This window comes from Quercus lobata, chromosome 11, assembly GCF_001633185.2.
Source record: "Quercus lobata isolate SW786 chromosome 11, ValleyOak3.0 Primary Assembly, whole genome shotgun sequence".
In the NCBI taxonomy this organism is placed as follows: domain Eukaryota; kingdom Viridiplantae; phylum Streptophyta; class Magnoliopsida; order Fagales; family Fagaceae; genus Quercus; species Quercus lobata.
In genome coordinates this window covers 47,938,640-47,965,866 of record NC_044914.1, presented here as the reverse complement: position 1 = coordinate 47,965,866, position 27,227 = coordinate 47,938,640, and the positions used below count along the sequence as shown (strand labels likewise).

General features: G+C 38.2%; 5 protein-coding genes and 1 pseudogene across 5 annotated transcripts; 1 reads left to right on the top strand and 5 right to left on the bottom strand.

The window, feature by feature from the left end:
- Positions 1 to 392: 392 nt before the first annotated feature.
- On the bottom strand, positions 393 to 3,089 carry LOC115969464 (probable amidase At4g34880). Its single transcript, XM_031089123.1, has 5 exons — positions 2,547 to 3,089; positions 1,707 to 1,918; positions 1,210 to 1,449; positions 929 to 1,127; positions 393 to 836 (listed from the first exon to the last, which is right to left on the bottom strand). Exons 1-5 carry the CDS (start codon positions 3,087 to 3,089, stop codon positions 480 to 482), a joined length of 1,551 nt encoding a protein of 516 aa, XP_030944983.1. The 3' UTR covers positions 393 to 479.
- A 746-nt stretch (positions 3,090 to 3,835) lies between these two features.
- Positions 3,836 to 7,294, bottom strand: LOC115969463 (probable amidase At4g34880). Its single transcript, XM_031089122.1, has 5 exons — positions 6,727 to 7,294; positions 5,129 to 5,343; positions 4,706 to 4,948; positions 4,404 to 4,602; positions 3,836 to 4,261 (listed from the first exon to the last, which is right to left on the bottom strand). The coding sequence occupies exons 1-5, from the start codon at positions 7,288 to 7,290 to the stop codon at positions 3,869 to 3,871; spliced, it is 1,614 nt and encodes a 537-aa protein (XP_030944982.1). The 5' UTR covers positions 7,291 to 7,294; the 3' UTR covers positions 3,836 to 3,868.
- A 1,303-nt stretch (positions 7,295 to 8,597) lies between these two features.
- Positions 8,598 to 10,345, top strand: LOC115969461 (inorganic phosphate transporter 1-1-like). The gene has a single exon (XM_031089119.1). The coding sequence runs from the start codon at positions 8,666 to 8,668 to the stop codon at positions 10,304 to 10,306; it is 1,641 nt and encodes a 546-aa protein (XP_030944979.1). The 5' UTR covers positions 8,598 to 8,665; the 3' UTR covers positions 10,307 to 10,345.
- Positions 10,346 to 11,827: 1,482 nt separating this feature from the next.
- LOC115969462 (probable amidase At4g34880) lies at positions 11,828 to 15,914 on the bottom strand. Its single transcript, XM_031089121.1, has 6 exons — positions 15,830 to 15,914; positions 14,121 to 14,713; positions 13,282 to 13,493; positions 12,792 to 13,031; positions 12,511 to 12,709; positions 11,828 to 12,418 (listed from the first exon to the last, which is right to left on the bottom strand). Exons 2-6 carry the CDS (start codon positions 14,661 to 14,663, stop codon positions 12,062 to 12,064), a joined length of 1,551 nt encoding a protein of 516 aa, XP_030944981.1. The 5' UTR covers positions 14,664 to 14,713; positions 15,830 to 15,914; the 3' UTR covers positions 11,828 to 12,061.
- A 788-nt stretch (positions 15,915 to 16,702) lies between these two features.
- On the bottom strand, positions 16,703 to 20,085 carry LOC115967012 (annotated as a pseudogene).
- A 4,305-nt stretch (positions 20,086 to 24,390) lies between these two features.
- On the bottom strand, positions 24,391 to 25,842 carry LOC115967011. Its single transcript, XM_031086125.1, has 2 exons — positions 25,192 to 25,842; positions 24,391 to 25,032 (listed from the first exon to the last, which is right to left on the bottom strand). The coding sequence occupies exons 1-2, from the start codon at positions 25,840 to 25,842 to the stop codon at positions 24,391 to 24,393; spliced, it is 1,293 nt and encodes a 430-aa protein (XP_030941985.1).
- Positions 25,843 to 27,227: the final 1,385 nt, after the last annotated feature.

Sequence of the window (27,227 nt, the reverse complement as noted above, 5' to 3'; positions counted from 1 at the left end):
ACCCACCCCAATTTTTAGTGATGGTTTCGGCACATTTTTAGTCACCCCTCGATAAAAGTGGGTTGAAACAAACCAAGTTTGTTGCAGTGGGAGGGGGAGAGGGCGGCTCTATTGTATTGGAGTAGTTATGTCAAAGCCATTGTGATGCGGCTTCACTATCCAATTTATGTTTTAAATGCGAACATCAATATAATTTAAATAAAAAAAAAAAGTATACATCATGGTTGAAATTATAGGTATGGAACTAAAAAAAAGTGTAAATTTATCCTTACCATTACTTCTATTAGAAGCAAAATATAAAGTCTCATTTCTTTATCGAATTCAACTTCTTAGTACCAACTTTCTTTTGGCCGGATCCATTATTTACTTCAACTGAATACCCACTTCGTAAATTTACTAAAATCCCTAATTCTCCATTATTACTAACATTGTCTTGGGGCATATCACTATTTAAAATCCCTAATACTCGATCACAAGCTTCAAGGCATGAATAGAGGAGGCCTCCTGATCTTTTTTGCTTGCTCAAAGCCATATGCAATCTCAATCAGCTTTGGCTCTGAACCTTTTAGCCCCCCAAAGCAAATGCCAAATGGCTCCCTCGTAGTGTCATATCCTGCTGGAACACTTACTCCTGGGAAACCACCAATTGCAAGGACACTAGAAGCATAGTAACTGGGAGTCACCAAGGCATCTAGCTTATTATTTTTCATCAATTTCTCAAATCCATCTTTTGACAATCTTGCTAAATTTGACATTGCCGCCTTCTCAACTTTTCCAATTCCTTTTGTGGCTTCCGCGCTTAGAAAGTGATCTTGGTCAATTTCATTGATCATTTCCTACATAGCCACCCCACCAAAGTGGTCATAATCAAGGGTGAGCTTTTTACATGAATATAAATGAAAGAGAGAAACTATGCTTGTAGGCTTACCAATTCCGGGTTTTTGTTGTTGAAGGCTATCACATCAGCCATGGTTCGGACTGGAGAAGATACTAGCTCTCTCAAGTATGCATTTAACGATATTTTGAACTCTGCCAACAATGCAGTTTCTTCACCACTCGCTTTATAATCAAGGATCATCCCAATGTTGGCTATTTCCAGATGGTCTACCAGAATTGCACCTCTTTGCTTGATTTGCAGGAAGTCTTTGTATCATGTTTACTAAAGTACCCTAAATTGATCCTTGGAACATGGAAAATGTGTAATGTTACCTTAATGTGTCAAAATGTAGCTCAAAAGTTTGATTCAAGTAAGTATTATTCCCAAAATCGAAGAAAGGATTTCTCACTAACCCCAATCTCTTCCCTCTAAGCCTATCAACCTTTAGAAATTGCCCATATCCACCACTTGGAATGTACCTTGATGCTTTAAAAGTTGCATTGTCATTGTTGTCAATGCCAGCAATGGCATCAAGAACATGAACGGCATCTGATACTGTTCTACAAATGGGCCTATTCCATCAAAAACAATACTTAGAGAGGTTATAACCATATATCATACAATATAATAAAATAGAAATTTAGAGCTGTCTTGAACAATTTGACAACATTAATATTGAAACAAACCAAAGGCAAAAAGGCTGAGAAAATGTTGGCAACGCTAAGTTACAAAAGGTGTGTATGTTACTTGCAGTTCACTTACAGCAATTGCAGAACTTGGAAACACATTGTGTTCTGCTTAAAACAACAAATACATGTAGATCACCTACCCAACAGTGTCCTGCCTTGGAGATATTGGGATAACCCCTGCCCGACTAGTGAGACCAACCGTTGGTTTGATGCCAACTACTGAGTTAAAACTGGCAGGGCATATAATTGACCCATCAGTTTCGGTCCCCAGTGATACTGCCACCATATTTGCCGCTACTGATATTGATGATCCACTACTTGAACCGCAAGGTTCTCCTAATGTATAAGGATTCTGCACACCATCACAAAAACATAGTCCTTGTTTTGTAGAAATAATTCATGCCAGTCGTTATATAAACCATTTATTGAAATGATCAAGTAGAATTTTATTTGATTTAAAATTTAGCTGTAGAAATTGAAAAGCCATATACTTCAAAGTTTACACCCTTCCAAAACATCAACAAATAACACATCCCTGTGCTTGTAATCTAAAAGATTTTAGGGCCATTCTTATGGACTTAGGTACTGTTATCTAATTTTCTCCATTACTAACATGTTGTAATTAACTACCAAAACGCCAAGAGTTTTGTCGCTCGATAATACTCCCAATTCTTCCCATGGGGAGAATCCAGGTTTACATCCACCCTCCCTGCTTGTTGAAGGAAAGCGGGAAAAAGTATCGAAAGAGAATTACTTGACAATTAAATTTCCAAGTCGTATAGAACTGCTTACCCAAATTGAAATGCTTTCTGCGCTAGCAGAGCATGATTTAATATGTTCAGCAAGAAAGAAAAAAGTAAAAGAGGCATGATTTATATTATAAATGCAATAGATACATTGTCTTTGAAACTTGACTCCTATCCACTTTTATCAAAATTATAGTACTTCTTAAGAAGTTACGGACCTGATCCTGGACTCACCTTGCCTTGGCCACCTCTGGCACTCCAAGCAAGCGGACCCCTAGCAGTCCTAAAATGGGACCACTCGCCCAAGCTTGCCTTCCCCAAGATGATGGCCCCGGCTTTCCTCAACTTGGACACCACGCCTGCATCCCGAGGTACAACTGAGCCAAGCAATGCAAATGAGCCAGCTGTGGTGTTAAGCTTATCTTTGGTTGCAATATTATCCTTGAGCAAAATTGGGATACCATGCAACCTAGATTGTGACCCTGGAACCTTAGCCTTGCGCTCATAGTCAGCCTTATCAGCTTGACATAGCGCATCTGGGTTCACCTCTATGACCCATTTAAGGATTGGGTTGAGTCTGCGAATCTCTTTAAGATAGAACTCAACCAGTTGCCTTGAAGTGAGTTTGTTTTGCTTGAAAGCGAGTTGGAGATCATGAATGGTGACTTCTTTGATAGAGAAGTTTATTTGGTGGCATGAACCAGACGGTATTGTAAGCAGAAGAATCAGAATCAGGGATGAGAAGATAGAGAAGCTTAGTGCTGAACTGGCAGCCATTAAAGCAATGCATCTTGCTGTGGAAAGGGTTGAATTGGTTTTGTATGCCTATGCAAGATGGTCACATTCTTCATAACCATAATCACCAACAGCACCCCCACTATCAGATCACACTATCAACCATTGTATTTATCTTCTTCTTTTTTTTTAATCATATACATCACTATAGGATAAAGTAACCACCAAATTGGAGATGGGATAGTAGTTTCACTGACACGATTGTTGACTATATCTGTACGATATGCACATTGTTCCCCAACACCACTACAAAAGTAAACTCAATGGAAGATGCATACATCATCTTTTTAGAGATGCATGAATTATTTCCTTCCAAGTGTACTAAGAAAGAAAATGCTACAGTGATATTTACTTGGAAGTTGTCTGATAGAAACCATAAGTAATTCTGTATAGCAATGATATTTTACTTTATCTTTTTATCAGGATCAAATATTTGTTTAAAAAAGAAAAAAAAGAAGCCATGGCTGTAATATAAAAGGCTTCAAGCATACACCCTAAAGCAATTCTCTATAAGATGTTTGGTCACTCTATTTTGATTGCAGTTGCAGTTCTTCCAGGCCCTTGTTAGTCATTATCATCTATGCAAACACTTGCCATTTTATCCAAACTTTCACCAGAATCACATGGAAATCAAAAAGAACAGAGCTAAATTCTTCTTTCTTAATAGAGTTACTTACACAGTTGAGCCAAATAGAAATTACATTTTTCTTCTTGGGTAAATAAATAAAAATGACCTTTTTTACAAACTAACACGAAAATTACTATGCACTTCCAAAGACAACTTCGTTATTCATTTCAAATGATTTGGAAAAAGGAGGTCTCCGTATCATGGTGGCTTGTTCAAAAGCATAAGCTATCTCAATCAACTTTGGTTCTGTACCTTTGATGCCTCCGAAACAGATCCCAAATGGCATTCCGCCACTGTCATAACCAGCAGGGACTGTAATTCCCGGATGACCTCCTATTGCCAGCAGAGGAATGGCACCTGTACCAGGTGTCACCAATGCATCCAATTCATTTTCCATCATTAATTTCTCAAATCCATTTCGTGACAGGTTTTCCATTAATTCAAATGCCTGCCTTTCTTTTTCTCCAATCCCACTTGTTTTCTCTGATGCAATAAAAGTGGCCTGACCATACTCTTTAGTCTTCTCCTACATTAAGCAAAAGAACAAAGAATGAACATGAAAACTAATGCAATTTTTAAAGAGTTGGTACCGATATACTACTTCTAAGTCAATCAATCTCATAATTTACTTTGTTGTATCAATTACAATATGAAAATAAACTGCTTACCAAATCAGGGTTATTTTGGTTGAAGGCAATAATGTCAGCAAGTGACCTCACTGGAGAAGAGATGAGGTCTTTCAGGTAATCATTGAAGGACAACTTGAACTCAGCCAGCATTGCAGTCAATTCACCACTTCGTTTAGAACTTTGTATTACATCAACATTTGCTATCTCAAGATTGTCCGCTACAGTTGCACCTCTTTGTCTAGAATGTCAAAGAATTTATCCACAAGATGAGTAGATTTTTAAAGGCTTCTTAACTTAGGAAAAACACAAAGAATTACTTGCTTTTAATAATAAATTTATACCTTATTGTCCTCAGATGGCGTTCAAACTCTTCAATAACAGAGGATTTATTTAGGGAGCTCACAAATGGATTCCTAACAACCCCCAATCTCTTTCCTTCCAGCCCATTTGGATTAAGAAATTGTTTATAACCGCCAACAGGTACAAATTTGGCTGCTTCTTTTGTTGCTTCATAATCTTGTGGATCAAAACCCGCAATTACATCAAGCACATAAACCGCATCAGACACTGTTCTGCTTATTGTCCTATAATTTTACCATTATGAACAATTATCATTACAGCCCAATCCAGATGTTACAATTCATACATACATGTACTCCAACATGATAAGTAAACCATATTAACTAGTCCATTTTAGCACAAATATCATATTTTATAATATTGAAGTGTGTGCAGGCTGACTAGACAAGCACATATGATCTTACCCAACTGTGTCATGGCGGGGTAATATTGGAATGACGCCGGCTCGACTAGTTAGCCCAACAGTGGGTTTGAACCCTACAACAGAGTTATGATCAGCTGGACAGAGGATGGAGCCATGAGTCTCACTTGCAAGTGACACTGCCACCATGTTTGCAGCTACTGAAATGGCTGATCCACTGCTCGAACCACATGGATTCCCTGATGGAACATACGGGTTCTGCACGTGTTCCATATCTAAATCAGTTTGATTCAATTAATGATCTCAAACAATCATGTATCCATGGCTATCCAAGTCACTTGTATAAAATGAAACTAGGATGAACAAATTGAATGCAACATTCATGTATTAATGTACTCTTGATTTACAGTCTGACCTAATGCAACATTCATGTAGGAATTGGATTGGATTAGGTTTGGAGTATTTTCCAACTCAAGTTCCTCATGTTGAAAAATCTGCAACCTAACCTATTGTAGATCTAAAAACTATCCCAGTGTAACTTGTAGGGATTGAGCTCCAATGCAATACTTTTCTAATCCAATGACTAAGTAAAAAAAGAAAAAAAATTAATTTCTAACTTTTAATCTTAGCTCTTGATACCAATTGCACCCAACTAGGTATTGCACCAATCCTTAATCCAAATTGCAGGGATCAAAATCAGGTTATGGAAATTTTTAAGAACTATTATAAAAATTGATTTTCATTCAATTATTTGAGCTATTAAGTTCATTATTCATAAATGATTAAAAATTAGTAAATAATATGACCTCATATTTTAACCTCATCAAGACTAAATTTCAAAATACTAAAATATATCAATTACTAGTAACTGATTTTTTTTGCCTACTAGTAACATATTTAAACTAATCATTAAAAAAAATAAAAAAATAAAAACATATTTAAACTAAATTTCAAAAATCAAAATGAAATGAAAACAATAAATTTTTTTAAATACATATATTTTTTAACACTATTGATAAAGTGAATTGGGTCAAACTATTTTGATTGAAACTTTTGCAATCTAGAACCTAACCCAACCTAAGTTTCAAAAAAATACCCTAACTTAACTCATTAACCCATATAAAAGTAAAACCATTTAGAGACATTGGGCTGCGTTGGGACTTATAAAAATAATTAAACACACACCTTTATATTTAGCAATAATTATCTCATGCATGCATCTATTATATTTATCATCTTTCTATCACCATATTTATAAGAGAAATATTACTTAAATTATAAGCTAGTTTTTTGCAATCAATTTTAAACTCGCGTTTTGCTTAAATTATCTACTATTTATAAGTCTCATGTTGCTTTTGTCTTAACTTTATTTCAAATAATCTAATTAAAAATAAGTTAATTTTTAGTTTTTTTTTTTTTTTATCTCATTTTATACAGATAAGCTAGCTAAAATAGGAAATTCTCAAACTGATACACAACAATTAAGTTCGCAATTTTGATTTTGATTTTGATTTTTTTTTTTTGTTTTTTTTGTTTTTACTCTTAACTTTTATTGATGCTAGTGAAAGTTGCAAATAAAAAAAAAATAATAATAATAGTAATAGTAATGAGAGAGAAAGAGAGAGAGAGGTGACAACTCACGACGCCTTGACCAGCTCTAGCACACCAACCATTAGGAACATGACCCAAAGAACGAAAAGAGTACCACTCAGTAAGACTAGCCTTCCCCAATATGACAGCCCCACCTTTTCTCAGCTTCTCCACCACACCCGCGTCACGAGCGACCACTGAACCCAGCAGCGCGTACGACCCAGCCGTCGTGTTCAACTTGTCCTTACTTGCTATCGTGTCCTTCAGTAGCACAGGAATTCCGTGCAACTCCCCCAACGCCGCTACCATCGAACGGTCACCATTCACTCCCCTCTCGCGATCAGCCACGTCTGCCTGATCACGCGCGTCTGGATTCACCTCCACTACGCTGCGAAGCAGCGGATTTAGCTCCTCGATTCGGTCCAAGTAAAAGTCAACTAATTGCCTTGATGTGAGTCTGTTCTCTGTGAATGCTCGTTGGATCTCCTCGATGCTCGCCTCTTCGATCTTGAAATCGTGGCCGTCGGTTGTGCTGATTAAGTTGCTGGTGATGATCAGCAGTGAGATCAACGGTGCAAAGAGCAACGAAGCTGGATTCTTGATTTCCATTCTCATGTTGTTGTTTCTTGAAAAGTGAAGATGGGCATGATCAACATAGTTATTAATGTGATTAAAATTAATTTAATATTTAATTTCCGTAATCTGGGAATAATATAGTTTTAATAGATTAATTAATGAACAATATTTACAATTTGATTATTGATCCTTTTAAGTCTTAACTGGCACTCGTTTCCCAAAAGATAAAAAAAAAAAATGTCTTAACTGGCACTTCCTTCAATACAAATTTCCGCAAATTGAAACGTGCACTCATCCCCATTGTAATTTTTTTTTTTTTTTTAATATTCTTAAGTATAATGATATGATTAAAAAAAATGCAAAATTATATTTGTAACCATGTTAGTTACATGGAAACCTAATTCAATTTCAATTAGAAGAGAAGTTCAACTAGAATTAGAAGAAGAAGCTACAAATCAAATGGAAACCTAATTCAATTAGAATTAGGAGACAGAAGTTACCACATAAAATAGATATCTAATTCAATTAAAATTAGTAGATATAGTGCCCTTATATAAATAAAGGGCAGGCTGCAGGTTTATTTGGCCGGTGAAATATAAAGAATAGCGTAGATAGGTGAGTTTACATATATTTCAAGAGAAAAAAATATTATTATATTTAAAGTGGATCTCAAGTGGAATATAGATTTGAAAAGATGCTATTGATTTTGTAATAATAAATTGGGTAAATTCCATTAACCTATCATGAGGTTTGGATATTGCCAATCAAGTTCAAAACTTTTTAAAATTAATCAATTGGGTCCCAAAGCCAACTTAGTCCCTATAATGAGGAAAAAATAACTACCTAATTAGGGATCAAGTTGGTTTTACGGACCAAATTGACCAGTTTTGAAAAGTTTTAGTATTGGTTTAGAGTATGTTAGTGGAATACCAAAATAAATTTATTTGAAGTTTGTCTAGTAGTTTTTTTTCTTCAAAGAGAATGAAAGTATTTTCCAAATGATTTATTGTGTTTTGGTGTGTTATTATTATTTTTTTTTTAATTGTGTTTTTGGGTGTTTTTATTTTTATTTTTTTGTGTGTTGTTGTTGATATTAAAGTATGGTAATTTTGGTGATAATATTTTTTATGACTATTAATTCAAATTGTTAGTTTGTTTTGCCGACTTCTACTTCCTTGCCTATCACTTGTAATATTATTCCTATCCTAATTATATTATTAATGAATAAACTTGAAAATACATGGGCAATGATCGATTGGCATACCAATTTTCGAAGAGAATTTATTTTCTAAATAGTTTGTATCTTTCTTTTCTTTGGTCGATAGATAGTTGTTGATATCTTTCTTTTCTTTATGCAGGAAAATTTTCAGCGACTGTTAACAGAGGACACCAAAACTTGTGAAGATTTCTAGCAATGGCTAGAGAACAACTAGGAGTTCTCAAGGCACTGGACGCTGCGAAGACCCAATGGTACCATTTTACGGCAATTCTGGTTGCTGGAATGGGTTTCTTTACTGATGCATATGATCTTTTTTGCATTTCCCTGGTAACCAAGTTACTTGGCCGCATATACTACACAGTTCCAGGTTCATTAAAGCCTGGAACATTGCCTCCCAACGTAGCAAATGCTGTGAATGGTGTTGCATTTTGTGGCACCTTAGCTGGACAGCTCTTCTTCGGTTGGCTTGGTGACAAGTTAGGCCGCAAAAGGGTGTATGGAATAACCCTTATTCTCATGGTTGTGTGTGCCTTAGCCTCAGGGCTGTCCTTTGGTCACTCAGCAAAGGGTGTCATGGCCACTTTGTGTTTCTTCCGATTCTGGCTTGGCTTTGGTATTGGCGGCGATTATCCCCTTTCAGCTACAATCATGTCTGAATATGCAAACAAAAAGACTCGTGGGGCATTCATTGCTGCAGTTTTTGCTATGCAAGGATTTGGAAATTTGACTGGTGGGATTGTTGCTTTGATAGTTTCAAGTGCCTTTGATCATGCATACAAGGGTCCTGCATATAATATTAATCCTGCAGCCTCATTGCCACCGCAAGCTGATTACGTCTGGCGGATAATTTTAATGTTTGGAGCTATCCCTGCTGCTCTCACTTACTATTGGCGTATGAAAATGCCTGAGACTGCTCGTTATACTGCCTTGGTTGCCAAGGATGCAAAGCTGGCCGCACAAGACATGTCTAAGGTATTACAAGTGGATCTGCAAGCCGAATCTGAACAAGGCAGGACAGATATAGGGAGTCCTGCTCAAGAGACAAGCAAGAATTCCTTTGGCTTGTTCTCCAAACAATTCATGAAACGCCACGGGCGTCACTTGGTTGGAACCACTGTTTGTTGGTTCTTGTTGGACATTGCCTTCTATAGCCAAAATCTTTTCCAGAAAGATATCTTTAGCGCAATTGGTTGGATTCCAGCGGCACCAACAATGAGTGCTCTCAAAGAGGCTTTCACAGTTGCAAGAGCTCAAACACTAATAGTTTTGTGTGGTCTTATTCCTGGGTATTGGTTTACAGTGGCTTTCATTGATTATTTGGGACGGCGCACAATCCAAATTGTGGGGTTCTTTTTCATGACTGTCTTTATGTTTGCTCTTGCTATCCCTTACCATCACTGGACTCGAAGTGAAAACCGAATAGGGTTTGTTGTCATGTACTCCCTCACCTTCTTCTTTGCAAATTTTGGACCCAATGCAACCACATTTATTATACCAGCAGAAATATTTCCTGCAAGGCTTAGGTCCACATGTCATGGAATATCAGCAGCAGCTGGAAAGGCTGGTGCAATTGTTGGGGCCTTTGGATTTTTGTATGCTGCACAAAGCACCAACCCGGCCAAAACTGATGCAGGTTACCCAACAGGTATTGGAATGAGGAACTCACTTATTGCGCTTGGGTGCATCAACTTCTTTGGAATGTTGTTTACCTTCTTGGTGCCAGAATCCAAGGGAAAATCGTTGGAGGAATTGACAGGAGAGATTGATGAGGAGGAAAATGGACAGACAGTGGAGCTACATGTCTCCTCTAGTACTAGTAGGACCTTTCCAGTTTGATTTGGTCAGCTTAATAGCTTATTTATCACAAAAAGTTCATGGAGCTATGTAATTTTTTTTATTGGATATTTGCTTTGTATTCAAATTAGTTTGCAGTAGGTTAATAGCTTATTTATCACAAGTAGTTCATACGGTTATGTATAATCAATGGTGGTTTTTAATTTTTCATTGGATATTTGCTTTGTGAGCTAGCTATGGGGAGCTCTCAAATCAATCAATCAATCTAGTATTCTTTTGACAATTTATAAAACGATGACACATATAAAACTGACAAATCATAAGTTGTTAGTTATCATTGGTTTTAATTTGAACTTACAATTGAAATTACTTATCTAACCTACCAATAACAACTCGTAATAACCTGCCACATAGAATTTGTTGTAAAAATATTATGAACATAACATTTCTTTTTAAGTATTCCATAAATTTCTTTTCTACTTTATATTTTTTTTTCTTCTTCTTTAAGTTTTTTCACCTAGTTTTTTTTTTTTTATTATTTAATTTTTTTTTATTGGGTAGCCTAAAAAGCATGTTTTCATTTTTTTAGAATAACCTAAAAGACATTAAAATGTGTTGAATATGTGTATTGTAGCACAGTAATAAATTAGAAATGCTATTATAATATACGACTAAAGGATTTAAAAAAAAAATTCCAAATATGTTTCGTTGACATCTAACTATATGTCTTATTGGTTTCTCAAAAAAAAAAAAACTATATATCTTTTTTTTCTAATTATATATTATATATCAAATTGTATTACCTTAGAGTTTCAAAAAAATATGAAATTGGAATTTTCAAAAAAAAAAAATTGTATTACCTTAGAAAACAAAGATTCATTCTTTACTATAAGAATGACTTTGTAGTAGAAAATTGCTATTGGTTTGCAAGAAGTTATAATGTCTAGCCAATAATTAAAGCTTCAAGAAGCTACGAATTATTCTTCAAACAATGTGTGATTGTTGTCTTTTTGTCTAAAAGCATATTACATTAAGGTCACTTATGCTGAAATTAAACTAATTACGTCACAATTCCATTTTGAGAATACTAAATGTGTGTACATTTTGTCTTCATCATCAAGCAAAAAAGATCAATAGTGGAAGATTGAAATAAGCATGTGGCAATTGAAGAGGTCATCTATCTCTAATTTTAGCCACATGAATTTTTTAATCATCATGTTACTTGTTTAAAAAACATACATAAATGGTCATAAAATCATCACTTAATGGGTTAAATTAATAACATACATAAATAGTAATAATCAATTAATCATCACTAAATGAGTTGGAAATATTTTTGGAGCTAAACTTCGTTCAAGTTGAATTATTTTGATACTGATTCTCCCCCACCCAAAAGTAAAATTAATTAAAGAAGGGGCAAATAGGGAGAGGGCGGTTCTGTTGTATAGGAGTAGTTGTCAAAGCCATTGCGGTGCAGCTTCACTATCCAATTTATGTTTTAAATGTGAGCATCAATATAATAAAAAAAAAGTATATATCATGGTTGAAATTATAGTATGGAACTAAAAAAAAGTGTAAATTTATCCTTATCATTACTTCTATTAGAAGCAAAATATAAAATCTCATTTCTTTATCGAATTCAACTTCTTAGTGCCTACTTTCTTTCGGCCGGATCCATTATTTACTTCAACTGAATACCCACTTCGTAAATTTACTAAAATCCCTAATTCTCCATTATTACTAACATTGTCTTGGGGCATATCACTATTTAAAATCCCTAATACTCGATCACAAGCTTCAAGGCATGAATAGAGGAGGCCTCCTGATCTTTTTTGCTTGCTCAAAGCCATATGCAATCTCAATCAGCTTTGGCTCTGAACCTTTTAGCCCCCCAAAGCAAATGCCAAATGGCTCCCCTGTTGTGTCATATCCTGCTGGAACACTTACTCCTGGGAAACCACCAATTGCAAGGACACTAGAAGCATAGTAACTAGGAGTGACCAAGGCATCTAGCTTATTATTTGTCATCAATTTCTCAAATCCATCTTTTGACAGTCTTGCTAAATTTGACAATGCTGCCTTCTCAACTTTTCCAATTCCTTTTGTGGCTTCTGCGCTTAGAAAGTGATCTTGGTCAATTTCATTGATCATTTCCTGCATAGCCACCACACCAAAGTGGTCATAATCAAGGGTGAGCTTTTTACATGAATATAAATGAAAGAGAGAAACTATGCTTGTAGGCTTACCAATTTCGGGTTTTTGTTGTTGAAGGCTATCACATCAGCCATGGTTCGGACTGGAGAAGATACTAGCTCTCTCAAGTATGCATTTAACGATATTTTGAACTCTGCCAACAATGCAGTTTCTTCACCACTCGCTTTATAATCAAAGATCATCTCAATGTTGGCTATTTCCAGATGGTCTACCAGAATTGCACCTCTTTGCCTGATTTGCAGGAAGCCTTTGTATCATGTTTACTAAAGTACCCCAAATTGATCCTTGGAATATGGAAAATGTGTAATGTTACCTTAATGTGTCAAAATGTAGCTCAAAAGTTTGATTCAAGTAAGTATTGTTCCCAAAATCGAAGAAAGGATTTCTCACTATCCCTAATCTCTTCCCTCTAAGCCCATCAACCTTTAGAAATTGCCCGTATCCACCACTTGGAATGTAACTTGATGCTTTAAAAGTTGCATTGTCATTGTTGTCAATGCCAGCAATGGCATCAAGAACATGAACAGCATCTGATACTGTTCTACAAATGGGCCTATTCCATCCAAAACAATACTTAGAGAGGTTATAACTATATGTCATAAAAAAATAGAAATTTAGAGCTGTCTTGAACAATTTGACAACATTAATATTGAAACAAACCAAAGGCAAAAAGGCTGAGAAAATGTTGGCAACGCCAAGTTATAAAAGGTGTATATGTTACTTGCAGGTCACTTACAGCAATTGCAGAACTTGGAAACACATTGTGTTCTGCTTAAAACAACAAATACATATAGATCACCTACCCAACAGTGTCCTGTCTTGGAGATATAGGGATAACCCCTGCCCGACTAGTGAGACCGACCGTTGGTTTGATGCCAACTACTGAGTTAAAACTGGCAGGGCATATAATTGACCCATCAGTTTCAGTCCCCAGTGATACTGCCACCATATTTGCCGCTACTGATATTGATGATCCACTACTTGAACCGCAAGGTTCTCCTAATGTATAAGGATTCTGCACACCATCACAAAAACATAGTCCTTGTTTTGTAAGTATAATTCATGCCAGTCGTTATATAATCCATTTATTGAAATGATCAAGTAGAATTTTATTTGATTTAAAATTTAGCTGTAGAAATTGAATAGCCATATACTTTAAAGTTGACACCCTTCCAAAACATCAACAAATAACACATCCCGGTGCTTGTATTCGAAAAGATTTTAGGGCCATTCTTATGGACTTAGGTACTGTTATCTAATTTTCTCCATTACTAACATGTTGTAATTAAATCAAAACGCCAAGAGTTTTGTAGTTCAATAATACTCCCAATTCTTCCCATGGGGAGAATCTGGGTTTACATCCACCCTCCCCACTTGTTGCAAGGAAAGCAGGAAAAAGTATCAAAAGAGAATTACTTGACAATTAAATTTCCAAGTCGTATAGAACTGCTTACCCAAATTGAAATACTTTCTGCGCTAGCAGAGCATGATTTAATATGTTCAGCAAGAAAGAAAAAAGTAAAAGAGGCATGATTTATATTATAAATGCAATAGATACATTGTCTTTGAAACTTGATTCCTGTCCACTTTCATCAAAATTATAGTATTTCTTAAGAAGTTATGGACCTGATCATGGACTCACCTTGCCTTGGCCACCTCTGGCACTCCAAGCAAGCGGACCCCTAGCAGTCCTAAAATGGGACCACTCGCCCAAGCTTGCCTTCCCCAAGATGATGGCCCCGGCTTTCCTCAACTTGGACACCACGCCTGCATCCCGAGGTACAACTGAGCCAAGCAATGCAAATGAGCCAGCTGTGGTGTTAAGCTTATCTTTGGTTGCAATATTATCCTTGAGCAAAATTGGGATACCATGCAACCTAGATTGTGACCCTGGAACCTTAGCCTTGCGCTCATAGTCAGCCTTATCAGCTTGACATAGCGCATCTGGGTTCACCTCTATGACCCCTTTAAGGATTGGGTTGAGTCTGCGAATCTCTTTAAGATAGAACTCAACCAGTTGCCTTGAAGTGAGTTTGTTTTGCTTGAAAGCGAGTTGGAGATCATGAATGGTGACTTCTTTGATAGAGAAGTTTATTTGGTGGCATGAACCAGATGGTATTGTAAGCAGAAGAATCAGAATCAGGGATGAGAAGATAGAGAAGCTTAGTACTGAACTGGAAGCCATTAAAGCAATGCATCTTGCTGTGGAAAGGGTTGAATTGGTTTTGTATGCCTCTGCAAGATGGTCACATTCTTCATAATCATAATCACCAACAGCACCCCCACTATCAGATCACACTATCAACCATTGTATTTATTTATTTATTTATTTTAATCATATACATCACTATAGGATAAAGTAACCACCAAATTGGAGATGGGATAGTAGTTTCACTGACACGATTGTTGACTATATCTGTACGATATGCACATTGTTCCCCAACAGCACTACAAAAGTAAACTCAATGGAAGATGCATACATCATCTTTTTAGAGATGCATAAATTATTTCCTTCCAAGTGTAGTAAGAAAGAAAATGCTACAGTGATATTTACTTGGAAGTTGTCTGATAGAAACCATAAGTAATTCTGTATAGCAATGATTTTTTACTTTTATCTTTTTATCAGGGTCAAATATTTGTTTAGAAGAGAAAAAAAGAAGCCATGGCTGTAATATAAAAGGCTTCAAGCATACACCCTAAAGCAGTTCTCTATAAGATGTTTGGTCACTCTATTTTGATTGCAGTTGCAGTTCTTCCAGGCCCTTGTTAGTCATTATCATCTATGTAAACACTTGCCATTTTATCCAAACTTTCACCAGAATCACATGGAAATCAAAAAGAACAGAGCTAAATTCTTCTTTCTTAGAGCATCTCCAACAGCTAATGTAAAGCCAAATTTGGACCACCAAACAGCACTGTTCATGCTCCAGCCGATTCTCCAAACATCCAAATTCTCCAAATTTATTTTTGAAGTTGCTACAGTGATTCTCTTAATTTAGAGAATACTGTAGCAACTCCAAACCAATTTTTCTGCTTAAAATATTAGCTCAGTTACTATTATATCAATTCTTTCTCTCTCCTCCGGATTTTTTTTTTCCTCTCATTCTCTCCGTTTCTCACAGAATCCAAACACAAAACACAAAACAAAATCCAATTCTTAAAATAAAATTGAATCAGAACAAGCAAATATGGAAAAAAATAAAAAAATTCATAACAATTCTTTCTCTCAAACATCTCTAAAAACTCGAGCATAATCAAAATACAACTCAAAAACATAATCTTAAAATTAATCAAACCATAACAATAAAAGCTTTAAAAAAAGAAAAAAAAAAAAAGAAACAAACTATCTACCATCAGGGCTGCGTTGGGAGGAAGACGAGCGGCAGCGGCAGAGGACGACGAGCGGCGGCGGCAGAGCGGAGCCATCTAACCCATCTGTTCTTTCTCTCTCTACCTATTTCTCTGATTCTTATTACAATGAAAAAAAAAAAAAAGTTCAGAAAGAGAACTGGAGGAAGAAAGAAAGCCAGAGGGAGGTTCTGGAAAGTGGAAAGTAGAGAAAACAAAAAGGGAGGGGATGGGATATATGGGTATACGTGTTTGGTGGAGAAAAATCAAGAGAAAAAAAGAAGAAGAAGAGAGAAACGTATGGATGATAGAATAGAAAGAAAGAAATGAAAAATAATATAAAAAAAAGAAATGATAATTTAGAAATTCTACCATAATATTTTCACAATAATTTCACAATAAATTTTAAATAATATATTGTTATTTGCTAATATAGGTAAGTAAAAATATAATTTCAGCAGTGGGTTTAAATTAGAACTAGTAACAATTTTTTACATAAGATTTTGATGTGATTCTTATGAAAGTATTGCGAAAAATATTATGAATATAACACTTTCCATTGAAAAATATAATTATTGGGAATGAATATAGAAAGAATAAATAATGATAAAAAAAAATTAAAGAAAGAATGAAGAAATAATATTTAAATGAAATAGAGAATGGAATAGAGAATCTGTTGGAAAGTGTATTTGAAAAAATGGGTAGGTAAAAGTTAAATGTCATTGTTCATCCTCCAAACAGTACAAAAATTTAGAGAAGCTGCTGGAGATGCTCTTAACAGAGAGCTACTTATACAGTTGAACCAAATAGAATTACTTTTTTCTTCTTGGGTAAATAAATAAAAATTACCTTTTTTACAAACTAACACGAAAATTACTATACACTTCCAAAGAGAACTTCGTTATTCATTTCAAATGATTTGGAAAAAGGAGGCCTCCGTATCATGGTGGCTTGTTCAAAAGCATAAGCTATCTCAATCAACGTTGGTTCTGTACCTTTGATGCCACCGAAACAGATCCCAAATGGCATTCCGGCACTGTCATAACCAGCAGGGACTGTAATTCCCGGATGACCTCCTATTGCCAGCAGAGGAATGGCACCTGTACCAGGTGTCACCAATGCATCCAATTCATTTTCCATCATTAATTTCTCAAATCCATTTCGTGACAGGTTTTCCATTAATTCAAATGCCTGCCTTTCTTTTTCTCCAATCCCACTTGTTTTCTCTGATGCAATGAAAGTGGCCTGACCATACTCTTTAGTCTTCTCCTACATTAAGCAAAAGAACAAAGAATGAACATGAAAACTAATGCAATTTTTAAAGAGTTGGTACCGATATACTACTTCTAAGTCAATTAATCTCATAATTTACTTTGTTGCATTAATTACAATATGAAAATAAACTGCTTACCAAATCAGGGTTATTTTGGTTGAAGGCAATAATGTCAGCAAGTGACCTCACCGGAGAAGAGATGAGTTCTTTCAGGTAATCATTGAAGGACACCTTGAACTCAGCCAGCATTGCAGTCAATTCACCACTTCGTTTAGAACTTAGTATTACATCAACATTTGCTATCTCAAGATTGTCCACTACAGTTGCACCTCTTTGTCTAGAATGTCAAAGAATTTATCCACAAGATGAGTACATATTCAAAGGCTTCTTAACTTAGGAAAAACACAAAGAATTGCTCGCTTTTAATAATTAAATTTATACCTTATTGTCTTCAGATGGCGTTCAAACTCTTCAATAACAGAGGATTTATTTAGGGAGCTCACAAATGGATTCCTAACAACCCCCAATCTCTTTCCTTCCAGCCCATTTGGATTAAGAAATTGTTTATAACCGCCAACAGGTACAAATTTGGCTGCTTCTTTTGTTGCTTCATAATCTTGTGGATCAAAACCCGCAATTACATCAAGCACATAAACCGCATCAGACACTGTTCTGCTTATTGTCCTATAATTTTACCATTATGAACAATTATCATTACAGCCCAATCCAGATGTTACAATTCATACATACATGTACTCCAACATGATAAGTAAACCATATTAACTAGTCCATTTTAGCACAAATTTCATATATTATAATATTGAAGTGTGTGCAGGCTGACTAGACAAGCACATATGATCTTACCCAACTGTGTCATGGCGGGGTAATATTGGAATGACGCCGGCTCGACTAGTTAGCCCAACAGTGGGTTTGAACCCTACAACAGAGTTATGATCAGCTGGACAGAGGATGGAGCCATGAGTCTCACTTGCAAGTGACACTGCCACCATGTTTGCAGCTACTGAAATGGCTGATCCACTGCTCGAACCACATGGATTCCCTGATGGAACATACGGGTTCTGCACGTGTTCCATATCTAAATCAGTTTGATTCAATTAATGATCTCAAATTATCTTCTATCCATGGCTATCCAAGTCACTTGTATAAAATGAAACTAGGATGAACAACTTGAATGCAACATTCATGTACTAATGTACTCTTGATTTACAGTCTGACCTAATGCAACATACATGTAGGAATTGGATTGGATTAGGTTTTGGAGTATTTTCCAATTCAAGTTCCTCATGTTGAAAAATCCACAACCTAACCTATTGTAGATCTAAAAACTATCCCAGTCTAACTTGTAGGGATTGAGCTCCGATGCAATACTTTTCTAATCCAATTACTAAGTAAAAAAAAGAAAAAAAATTAATTTCTAACTTTTAATCTTAGCTCTTGATACCAATTGCATCCATTTAGGTATTGCACCAATCCTTAATCCAAATTGTAGGGATCAAGTCGAATTTTGTGATCAGGTTATGGAAATTTTTAAGAACTATTATAAAAATTGATTTTCATTCAATTATTTGAGCTTATTATTTTTTTGAGCTATTAAGTTCATTATTCATAAATGATTAATAATTAGTACATAGTATGACCTAATATTCTAACCTCATCAAGACTAAATTTCAAAATACTAAAATATATCAATTACTAGTAACTGGTTTTTTTTTTTTTTTTTTTTTTTGCCTACTACTACATATTTAAACTAATCATTAAAAAAATAAATAAATAAACAAAAACAAAACAAAACATATTTGAACTAAATTTCAAAAATCAAAATGAAGTGAAAACAATAATTTTTTTTAAATACATATATTTTTTAACACTATTGATAAAATGAATTGGGTCAAACTACTTTGATTGAAAATTTTGCTATCTCGAACCTAACCCAACCTAAGTTACAAAATATATACCCTAACTTAACTCATTAACCCACATTAAAGTAAAACCATCCAAAGACATTGGCTTCCGTAAGGACTTATAAAAATAATTAAATACACACCCTTTTTTTAGCAATAATTATCTCATGCATGCATCTATTATATTTATCATCTTTCTATCACCATATTTATAAGAGAAATATTACTGAAATTATAAGCTAGCTTTTTGCAACCAATTATAAACTAGCTTTTTGTTTAAATTATCCACTATTTATGAGTCCCATGTTACTTTTTATTATAACTTTATTTCAAATAATTTAATTAAAAATAAGTTAATTTTTAGCTTCTTGTTTTTCATTTTTTATTTTTTATCTCATTTTATACAAATAAGCTAGCTAAAATAGGAAATTCTCAAACTGATACACAACAATTAAGTTCACAATTTTGATTTTGATTTTTTTTAACTCTTAACTTTTATTGATGCTAGCGAAAGTTGCAAATAAAAAAAATAATAATAATGAGAGAAAGAGAGGTGACAACTCACCACGCCTTGACCAGCTCTGGCACACCAACCATTAAGAGTACCACTCAGTAAGACTAGCCTTCCCCAATATGACAGCCCCGCCTTTTCTCAGCTTCTCCACCACACCCGCGTCACGAGCCACCACCGAACCCAGTAGCGCGTACGACCCAGCCATCATGTTCAACTTGTCCTTACTCGCTATCGTGTCCCTCAGTAGCACATGAATTCCGTGCAACTCCCCCAACGCCGCCACCATCGAACGGTCACCATTCACTCCCCTCTCGCGATCAGCCACGTCCGCTTGATCCCGCGCGTCTGGATTCACCTCCACTACGCTGCGAAGCAGCAGATTCAGCTCCTCGATTCGGTCCAAGTAAAAGTCAACTAACTGCCTTGATGTGAGTCTGTTCTCTGTGAAATCGTGGCCGTTAGCTGTGCTGATTAAGTTGCTGGTGATGATCAGCAGTGAGATTAACGGTGCAAAGAGCAATGAAGCTGGATTCCTGATTTCCATTCTCATGTTGTTGTTTCTTGAAAAGTGAAGATGGGCATGATCAACATAGTTATTAATGTGATTAAAATTAATTTAATATTTAATTTCCGTAATCTAGGAATAATATAGTTTTAATAGATTAATTAATGAACAATATTGACAATTTGATTATTGATCTTTTTAAGTCTTAACTGGCACTTCCTTCAATAGAAATTTCCGCAAATTGAAACGTGCACTCATCCCCTATATATCTCTGTAAATGGAATGAATTAGCTAGAAAATTAGTTCATAGACTATATATCTCTGCAATCACGACTTGTTAACTTTTATTATTGATGGAACACAAATCCGTCAGTAAGAGTGAGCAGATGGAATCCCCTGTAGAATGTGAAGGTTTGCTCGATGAGGGCCACTGGTGTGGTGCCTGCCACAAAGTCTCCGATGCCAAAGTTAGGATAATAATCAAATATAGTAAAGAAGTCAAATGTAATTCCAGAGTATTTTTGCATATCTCTTCTTCTGTTGGTTGTGTGAAAGTTTTATACCTGAGGCATTTGGGGCTAGCCGTTGGGGCTGTTAATGCTCTCTGAAGTAACGCCCCTGGTCCAGTAATGAGACTTTTAAGAGGCTCCTAACGGTCTGCTTGGTCGATTTAGTAACTGCTCAGGTCATTGATTGACTGCATTGAATGACCCCCTGCCTTCGTCAGTGATGATGGCTTTCTTCGTTATTTTTGATGACCTCGTCATGGATGATACCTTCGTCACTGATGTTATCTTCGTCAGTGGGACGTAGAATCGTCATTCCTGTCAGTTGCCCCCCAGGTTCTAGGGTCGTCGGTGACACGTCATGACGATCACAGAAGATGAAAAGTCTTTTCTTGTGACTCTTGGGGTTCTGTTCCGCTTTTAATGCTTAGTGGCGGCGCTACACGCAATCGTGGCCACGTGGCGTGTGATGATCTGTGGAATTAATGGCATGATCCTTGGGTTTCCCGCTGGTTTTTCAATCGTTTTTGGCCCACATTTAAAACTTCTCCTCTTTAATTTTTCTTCTACTTCTCAGAGAGCAAAGACAGACCAATTCTTTCAAGGCATTTTCTTGAGACTTCCTTTCTTTTCCAGATTTCCTTACGCTGTGCTTCTGCTGTTCCACCATTGGAGGTACGTTTCTCTTTCTTTTTTCTTTCTTCTTTTTCTTCTTTTACTGTAGCATAATTTCTGATTTGCTATTCCCTTTTGCTTCTATTCTGTTGTTGGTCCTTGTTTTTCTTTTGGGGTTTTTAGTTTCGCACCTTATTTTTCTGCCCTCCGATTTCTGCATTTTCCATGGTTGATAGCTTGGAGGTTAGGATAGCTTGCCCGTCGATTTCCTTCCTTTTTGCGCGTCTAGGGGGGTCTTTGGGTACTTACCCGTTTTTAGAAAATTTTGTGTACGAAGGCAACAGTCTGAGCGTGGTTTTGGGCGAATTGTTGCCCTTGCTCCGTCAATCGCTCAATTGGTTCGAGGGTTTAGGAGGGAGAGGATTGATGTCTGAGGTTAGGTCTAGTGACCTTGAGACTGGGCTATCATCCAGTGGTGACCCGGCTGAAGGAGATACAGCCCTCTCTGGCCCTCGAGAGGTTAGGGCTTTTTATGCCCTTAATGAGATTTGTGGTCTGGATGACGAGACCGTAAATAGGTTCAAGGATAGGTTTCAATTTCCGTCTAGGGTTCGTGTTCGTCTACCCAGGGAAGAAGATAGGGCCTGTCACTTTTTTCCAGGCGAAATATGCTTTTACGAGTCAACCTTCACTTGTGGGCTTAGGCTCCCCGTCCACCCGTTCTTGATGGAACTTTTAGATCACTTTGGTATAGCTCCCGGGCAGCTCATGCCTAACTCGTGGAGGATCGTCATCAACTGTATGCAAATATGGTTGGCCTCTAACGGGGATATGATCAGGATAGGTGAGCTCACCTACCTGTATTGTTTGAAAGAGTCTAAGGAGTGGGGGTATTATGAATTAATCCCTTGGGAAAGAAAGACTAGGATCGTCAAGTGATTGCCCTCGTCATTCAGGTATTGGAAATCGCGCTTTTTCTTTGTGTCTGGGGACGACTTCGAGACTCAATCTAGCAGTGATTGGGGTGATATCTCGAGGTTCCTCCGTCGGTGGGGAACCCCGACCTTAGGTGTGTCAGTATTTCTTCCCGTCGTTTAAATTTTGCCAATTTTGAGGCTCTGGTCTTGCTAACTTCTTTGTTTCTTTGTTTGGTATTGTTAAGAGACGGCCTGGACTGAAGAGCCGATACAAGAAACGCATAGAGACTGCGATCGGGTACGCTGAGACGATTGAAAGCTGGGACGAGCTGGTTGACCCCCGGTCTCTTGCATTTTACAATCTCGGTCCTGACCCTTCTCCTTTCGTTCTTCGTCAGCTCGGCATTGAAGGCAAAAAGAGTAAGTTTTGACTTCATCAATGTTTGATTCTTCTTATGTACACTTAAGCAGTTTTTGACTGGCATTTTCTTCTTGCAGAGATAACGACAAAATTCAACAAGGACATGTATGCGAAGATGAGATCAAAGAAGGACGAACCATTGTCCAATCTGGGGAAGAAGGCAGTGCGAGTTACCGGGAAAGGTCCTGCTTCCATGCCCCTTATTATCGTCCCTTCTGTACCTTCCGAAACGACGAGGACTGCCTCCCCGACCATCTCGATAGAGGAGATTCCTACTCCCGGCTCCAAAAGGCCGCGTGTGGTTGGCAAAGGGAAGGAGAAGACTGATACTCGTTCGTCCACCATTTGGGATGACGAGACGTTGGCCGTAGAAAGGGCTCATGAGGTCGTCACTCCAACGGACTTGAAGGCTCTTTCTGACCTGTCCCTAAACGATGTGGCTTCTCGTCATGTCCACAAACTCGTCCAAGTATGGAGTTCTTCCTTCTTTATTTCATCACCCTTTTTTTTTTTTTACTGACGACTTCATAATTTCCTCCAGGTGTTGGGAGAGAGCCTCCATATTTCCACTGAATACCTCACTCAAGGGGCCAAGGTGGTGTCTCTGACAACCCGGATGGAGGCCTTGGAGAAGGAGAACTCTGACCTGAGGACGAACCTGATCACCTCCATGGACGAGGCAACGACTTTGAAGGAGAAGGTCAAAGTGCTGGAGGACGACCTTAGAGTTGAGCGCGGGTTGACTCACGAGAAGGACGAGCAACTTCTTGCAGCCAAGGAGAAACTCGTGACCATCGCTGCTCGGTCAGTGGAGGCTTTCCAGACCACTGACGAGTACAATACTGTGCTCTTCAGTTGGTATTTCAACGGTTTCGAGCTTCTTCAGAGGTATATGATCAAGCATCCTTCTGGAGTCAACCTGGAGAGTCTGGACTTGGAAGAAGTTGAAAAGGAAATGGCTTTGGATGAGGCGGCTTCATCTTCTGCCCCTGGTGATGACGCGCCTGAACCTGTTGCTGACGTACCGGCCAGTGAAGGCACAGCCGATGCCTGATTTGGATACTTAGAAATTTTTTGTTTTATTTTTTGTCTTATGGTGGGTGCCCGTCTTGTTTTGGGCCTTTTCTTTTTGTAAATCTAATTTCAAAACAGTTAATTTTATTTTGAAAACAATGATAGTGGCCCAGTGGTTATGGGCTGGAATGAAGCTTACTTACTTTTCTTCTAGATGCTTTGGCTGATTTACATCCGTCTACAATTTTGTACTTTGTTGCATCCTGTTTTGATTTGATGTATTGCACTCTTTTCTCCGTCAACTGACCCCTGCCACTTGTGACTTTAAGGGGGTGCTGTCTGGCGACTTAGGTCCGTCCAGGCGGACTCTTGTTACTTAGTCTTTTAGCCATCCTATGATGGTCGTCAGTAACTTACATCCGTCAAGGCGGAATCTTGTTACTTAGTCTTTTAACCATCCTATTATGGTCGTCAGTAACTTACATCCGTCAAGGCGGAATCTTGTTACTTAGTCTTTTAACCATACTACGATGGTCGTCATTAACTTACATCCGTCAAGGCGGAATCTTATTACTTAGTCTTTTAACCATACTACGATGGTCGTCAGTAACTTACATCCGTCAAGGAGGAATCTTGTTACTTAGTCTTTTAACCTTATTACGATGGTCGTCATTAACTTACATCCGTCAAGGCGGAATCTTGTTACTTAGTCTTTTAACCATACTACGATGGTCGTCAGTAACTTACATGCGTCAAGGCGGAATCTTGTTACTTAGTGATTTATAGGCCTCATGGTCGACCAGTGCTACCTGCGCAAAAACATCAGAAGAATAATACTTTTATTAACTTCAATAACGAATGCATTCGTGTATTACATTTACTCATGGTATTTCTTTAAATGCTCAATGTTCCAAGGACGAGGGAGCTTTTGTCCGTCCATAGTTTCCAGGTGGTAGCTTTCTTGTCTAGAGTAGTGGATGACGCGATAAGGCCCTTCCCATGTAGGGCCCAACTTCCCTTGAGTAGGGTCTTTAGTCGCTATAGTGACTTTGCGAAGGACGAGGTCCCCTATGTCCAGACGCCTGAGTTTGACCCTCTTGTTGTAGTACTCGGCCATCTTTTTTTTATACTTTGTCATTCTACCGGACGCATTGTCTCTTACTTCATCCAGGCAATCCAGGTTGAACCGCAGTCCCTCGTCATTGAGTCCATCTCTGAAAGTTCCTCGTCTGATGCTTGTTACTCCAACTTCTACTGGGATTACTGCCTCTGTGCCATAGGTAAGCCTGAAGGGTGTCTCTCCTGTTGGGGTTCTGGCTGTAGTCCTGTATGCCCACAAGACACTAGGTAGTTCTTCTGGCCAGGCACCTTTTGCTTCGTCCAGCTTGGTTTTGATTATCTTGAGCAGCGTCCTGTTCGTTACTTCCGTCTGTCCGTTTGCCTGAGGATGTCCCGGGGATGAGAACTGATTCTTGATCCCGAGGTCCGAGCAGAAGTCTCTGAAGCCTTGGCTGTCGAACTGCCTCCCATTATCAGATATGATCGTCAAGGGAATCCCGAACCTACAGATTATGTTTTTCCACACGAAGCTCCGGATCCGAGCCTCAGTGATGGTTGCTAGGGCCTCTGCTTCAACCCATTTTGTGAAATAGTCAATAGCAACTAGAAGGAATTTTACCTGACCTTTACCTTGGGGCAGAGGATCGACGATATCGATTCCCCATTGTGCGAACGGCCATGGGGAGGTTATGGTCGTCATTTTCTCCGCTGGAAGCCGCTGCACATTCCCGTACCGCTGGCATCTGTCGCACCTTCTGACGATATCAGCAGCATCCCCCTGCATGGTTGGCCAAAAATACCCCGCTCTTATCACCTTGTTGACTAGGGATCTGGAGTCGGCATGGTCGCCACAGATTCCTCCATGTACTTCTTCCAGGATGTATTTGGCCTCGTCCTCGTCGACGCACTTTAGATAAGGCATAGAGAAGCCTCTCTTGTACAAGACGTCATTCAGGATCGTAAACCTGGCTGCTCTCTTCTTCACCTTTCTGGCTTCGTCAGCATTCTGAGGTAGGTGCCCATCCTGGAGGAAGGATATTATGGGCGTCATCCAGGTGTCTGTGCTTTGGATGGAGAACACCGCCACCTCTTCAATACTCGGGTGTTTCTGGATCTCTATTGTCATGTCTGTGCTCGTCTTTCCTTCTTCTGACGACGCTAGTTTTGATACTTCGTCGGCCCCAACATTCTGGCTTCTTGGTATCTGGACGAACTCCACTGTGTCGAACTCTTGAGTTAGTTGCCTTGTCAGTTTAAGGTATTTCTGCATCCTTTCTTCCTTTGCCTCGTATTCTCCACTGATCTGTCCGATTATCAGCTTTGAATCACTCTAGATCAGCAAGTTTTTGGCCCCAAGAGCTTTCCCAAGCCTCAAGTCTGTCAATATTCCTTCATACTCGGCTTCGTTATTGGTGGCTGGGAACTTCAGTTGAACCCCATATTTCATCACTTCTCCGTCGGGGGTGGTTATGACGACCCCTACTCCCCCCCTCTTTTGGGCTAACGAACCATCTGTCTGTATTGTCCATTTATCAACTTCGTTTGTAATTCCATCTTCGTCTGGCAGAGTGAATTCAGCGATGAAGTCAGCCAGAGCTTGTGCCTTGATAGCTGCTCTTGGATGGTACTCGATGTCAAATTGGCTGAGTTCGATTGCCCATTGGACCATTCTCCCTGCTGCTTCTGGTTTGTTCATTGATTTCTTAATTGGTTGATCCGTCATCACAAGGATAGGATTTGACTGGAAATACGGCCTGAGCTTGCACGAGGCTACTATAAGTGCAAACACAATCTTTTCGATCCTTGGGTACCTGAACTCAGCTCCTTGAAAGGCTTGGCTGACGTAGTACACCGGGAGTTGCTTCTTGCCTTCTTCTCTAATTAAGGCTGCGCTTACTGCTGAGGCTGACACTGCTAGGTATAAGTATAAGTTCTCCCCTCCTTTGGACGGGCTCAGGAGAGGTGGACTGCTCAGGTATTGCTTCAGCTCTTGGAACGCTGCTTCGCATTCGTCGGTCCAAGCAAAAGCCTGCTTAAGGGTTTTGAAGAAGGGCAGGCATTTTTCCGTGGCCCTAGAGACGAACCTATTCAGGGCTGCTATCCTTCCTGTAAGTTTTTGTACATCCTTGACGGTCTTGGGTGAAGCCATGTCGATGATAGCTCGTACTTTCTCTGGATTTGCTTCTATTCCTCTCTGGGACACCATGAATCCTAAGAACTTTCCCGAGGCTACCCCAAAAACACATTTGCTTGGATTCAACTTCATCTGGTGTTTTCTCAGGGTTGCAAAAGTCTCATCCAGGTCGTCCAGGTGAGCGAGCTCCTCCTTGCTCTTGACGAGCATATCGTCCACGTATACTTCCATATTCCTGCCAATCTGTTGGCTGAACATTTTGTTTACCAATCTTTGGTACGTAGCTCCAGCATTTTTCAACCCAAAAGGCATCACCTTGTAACAGTAGAGTCCTTGGCTTGTGATGAAGGCAGTCTTCTCCTGGTCTTCTTCAGCCATCTTTATCTGGTTGTACCCTGAGAAGGCGTCCATGAACGTCAGTAGCTTGTGTCCGGCGGTGGAGTCCACGAGCTGGTCTATCCTTGGTAGAGGGAAGCTGTCCTTTGGGCATGCTTTGTTTAGGTCGGTGAAGTCTACACACA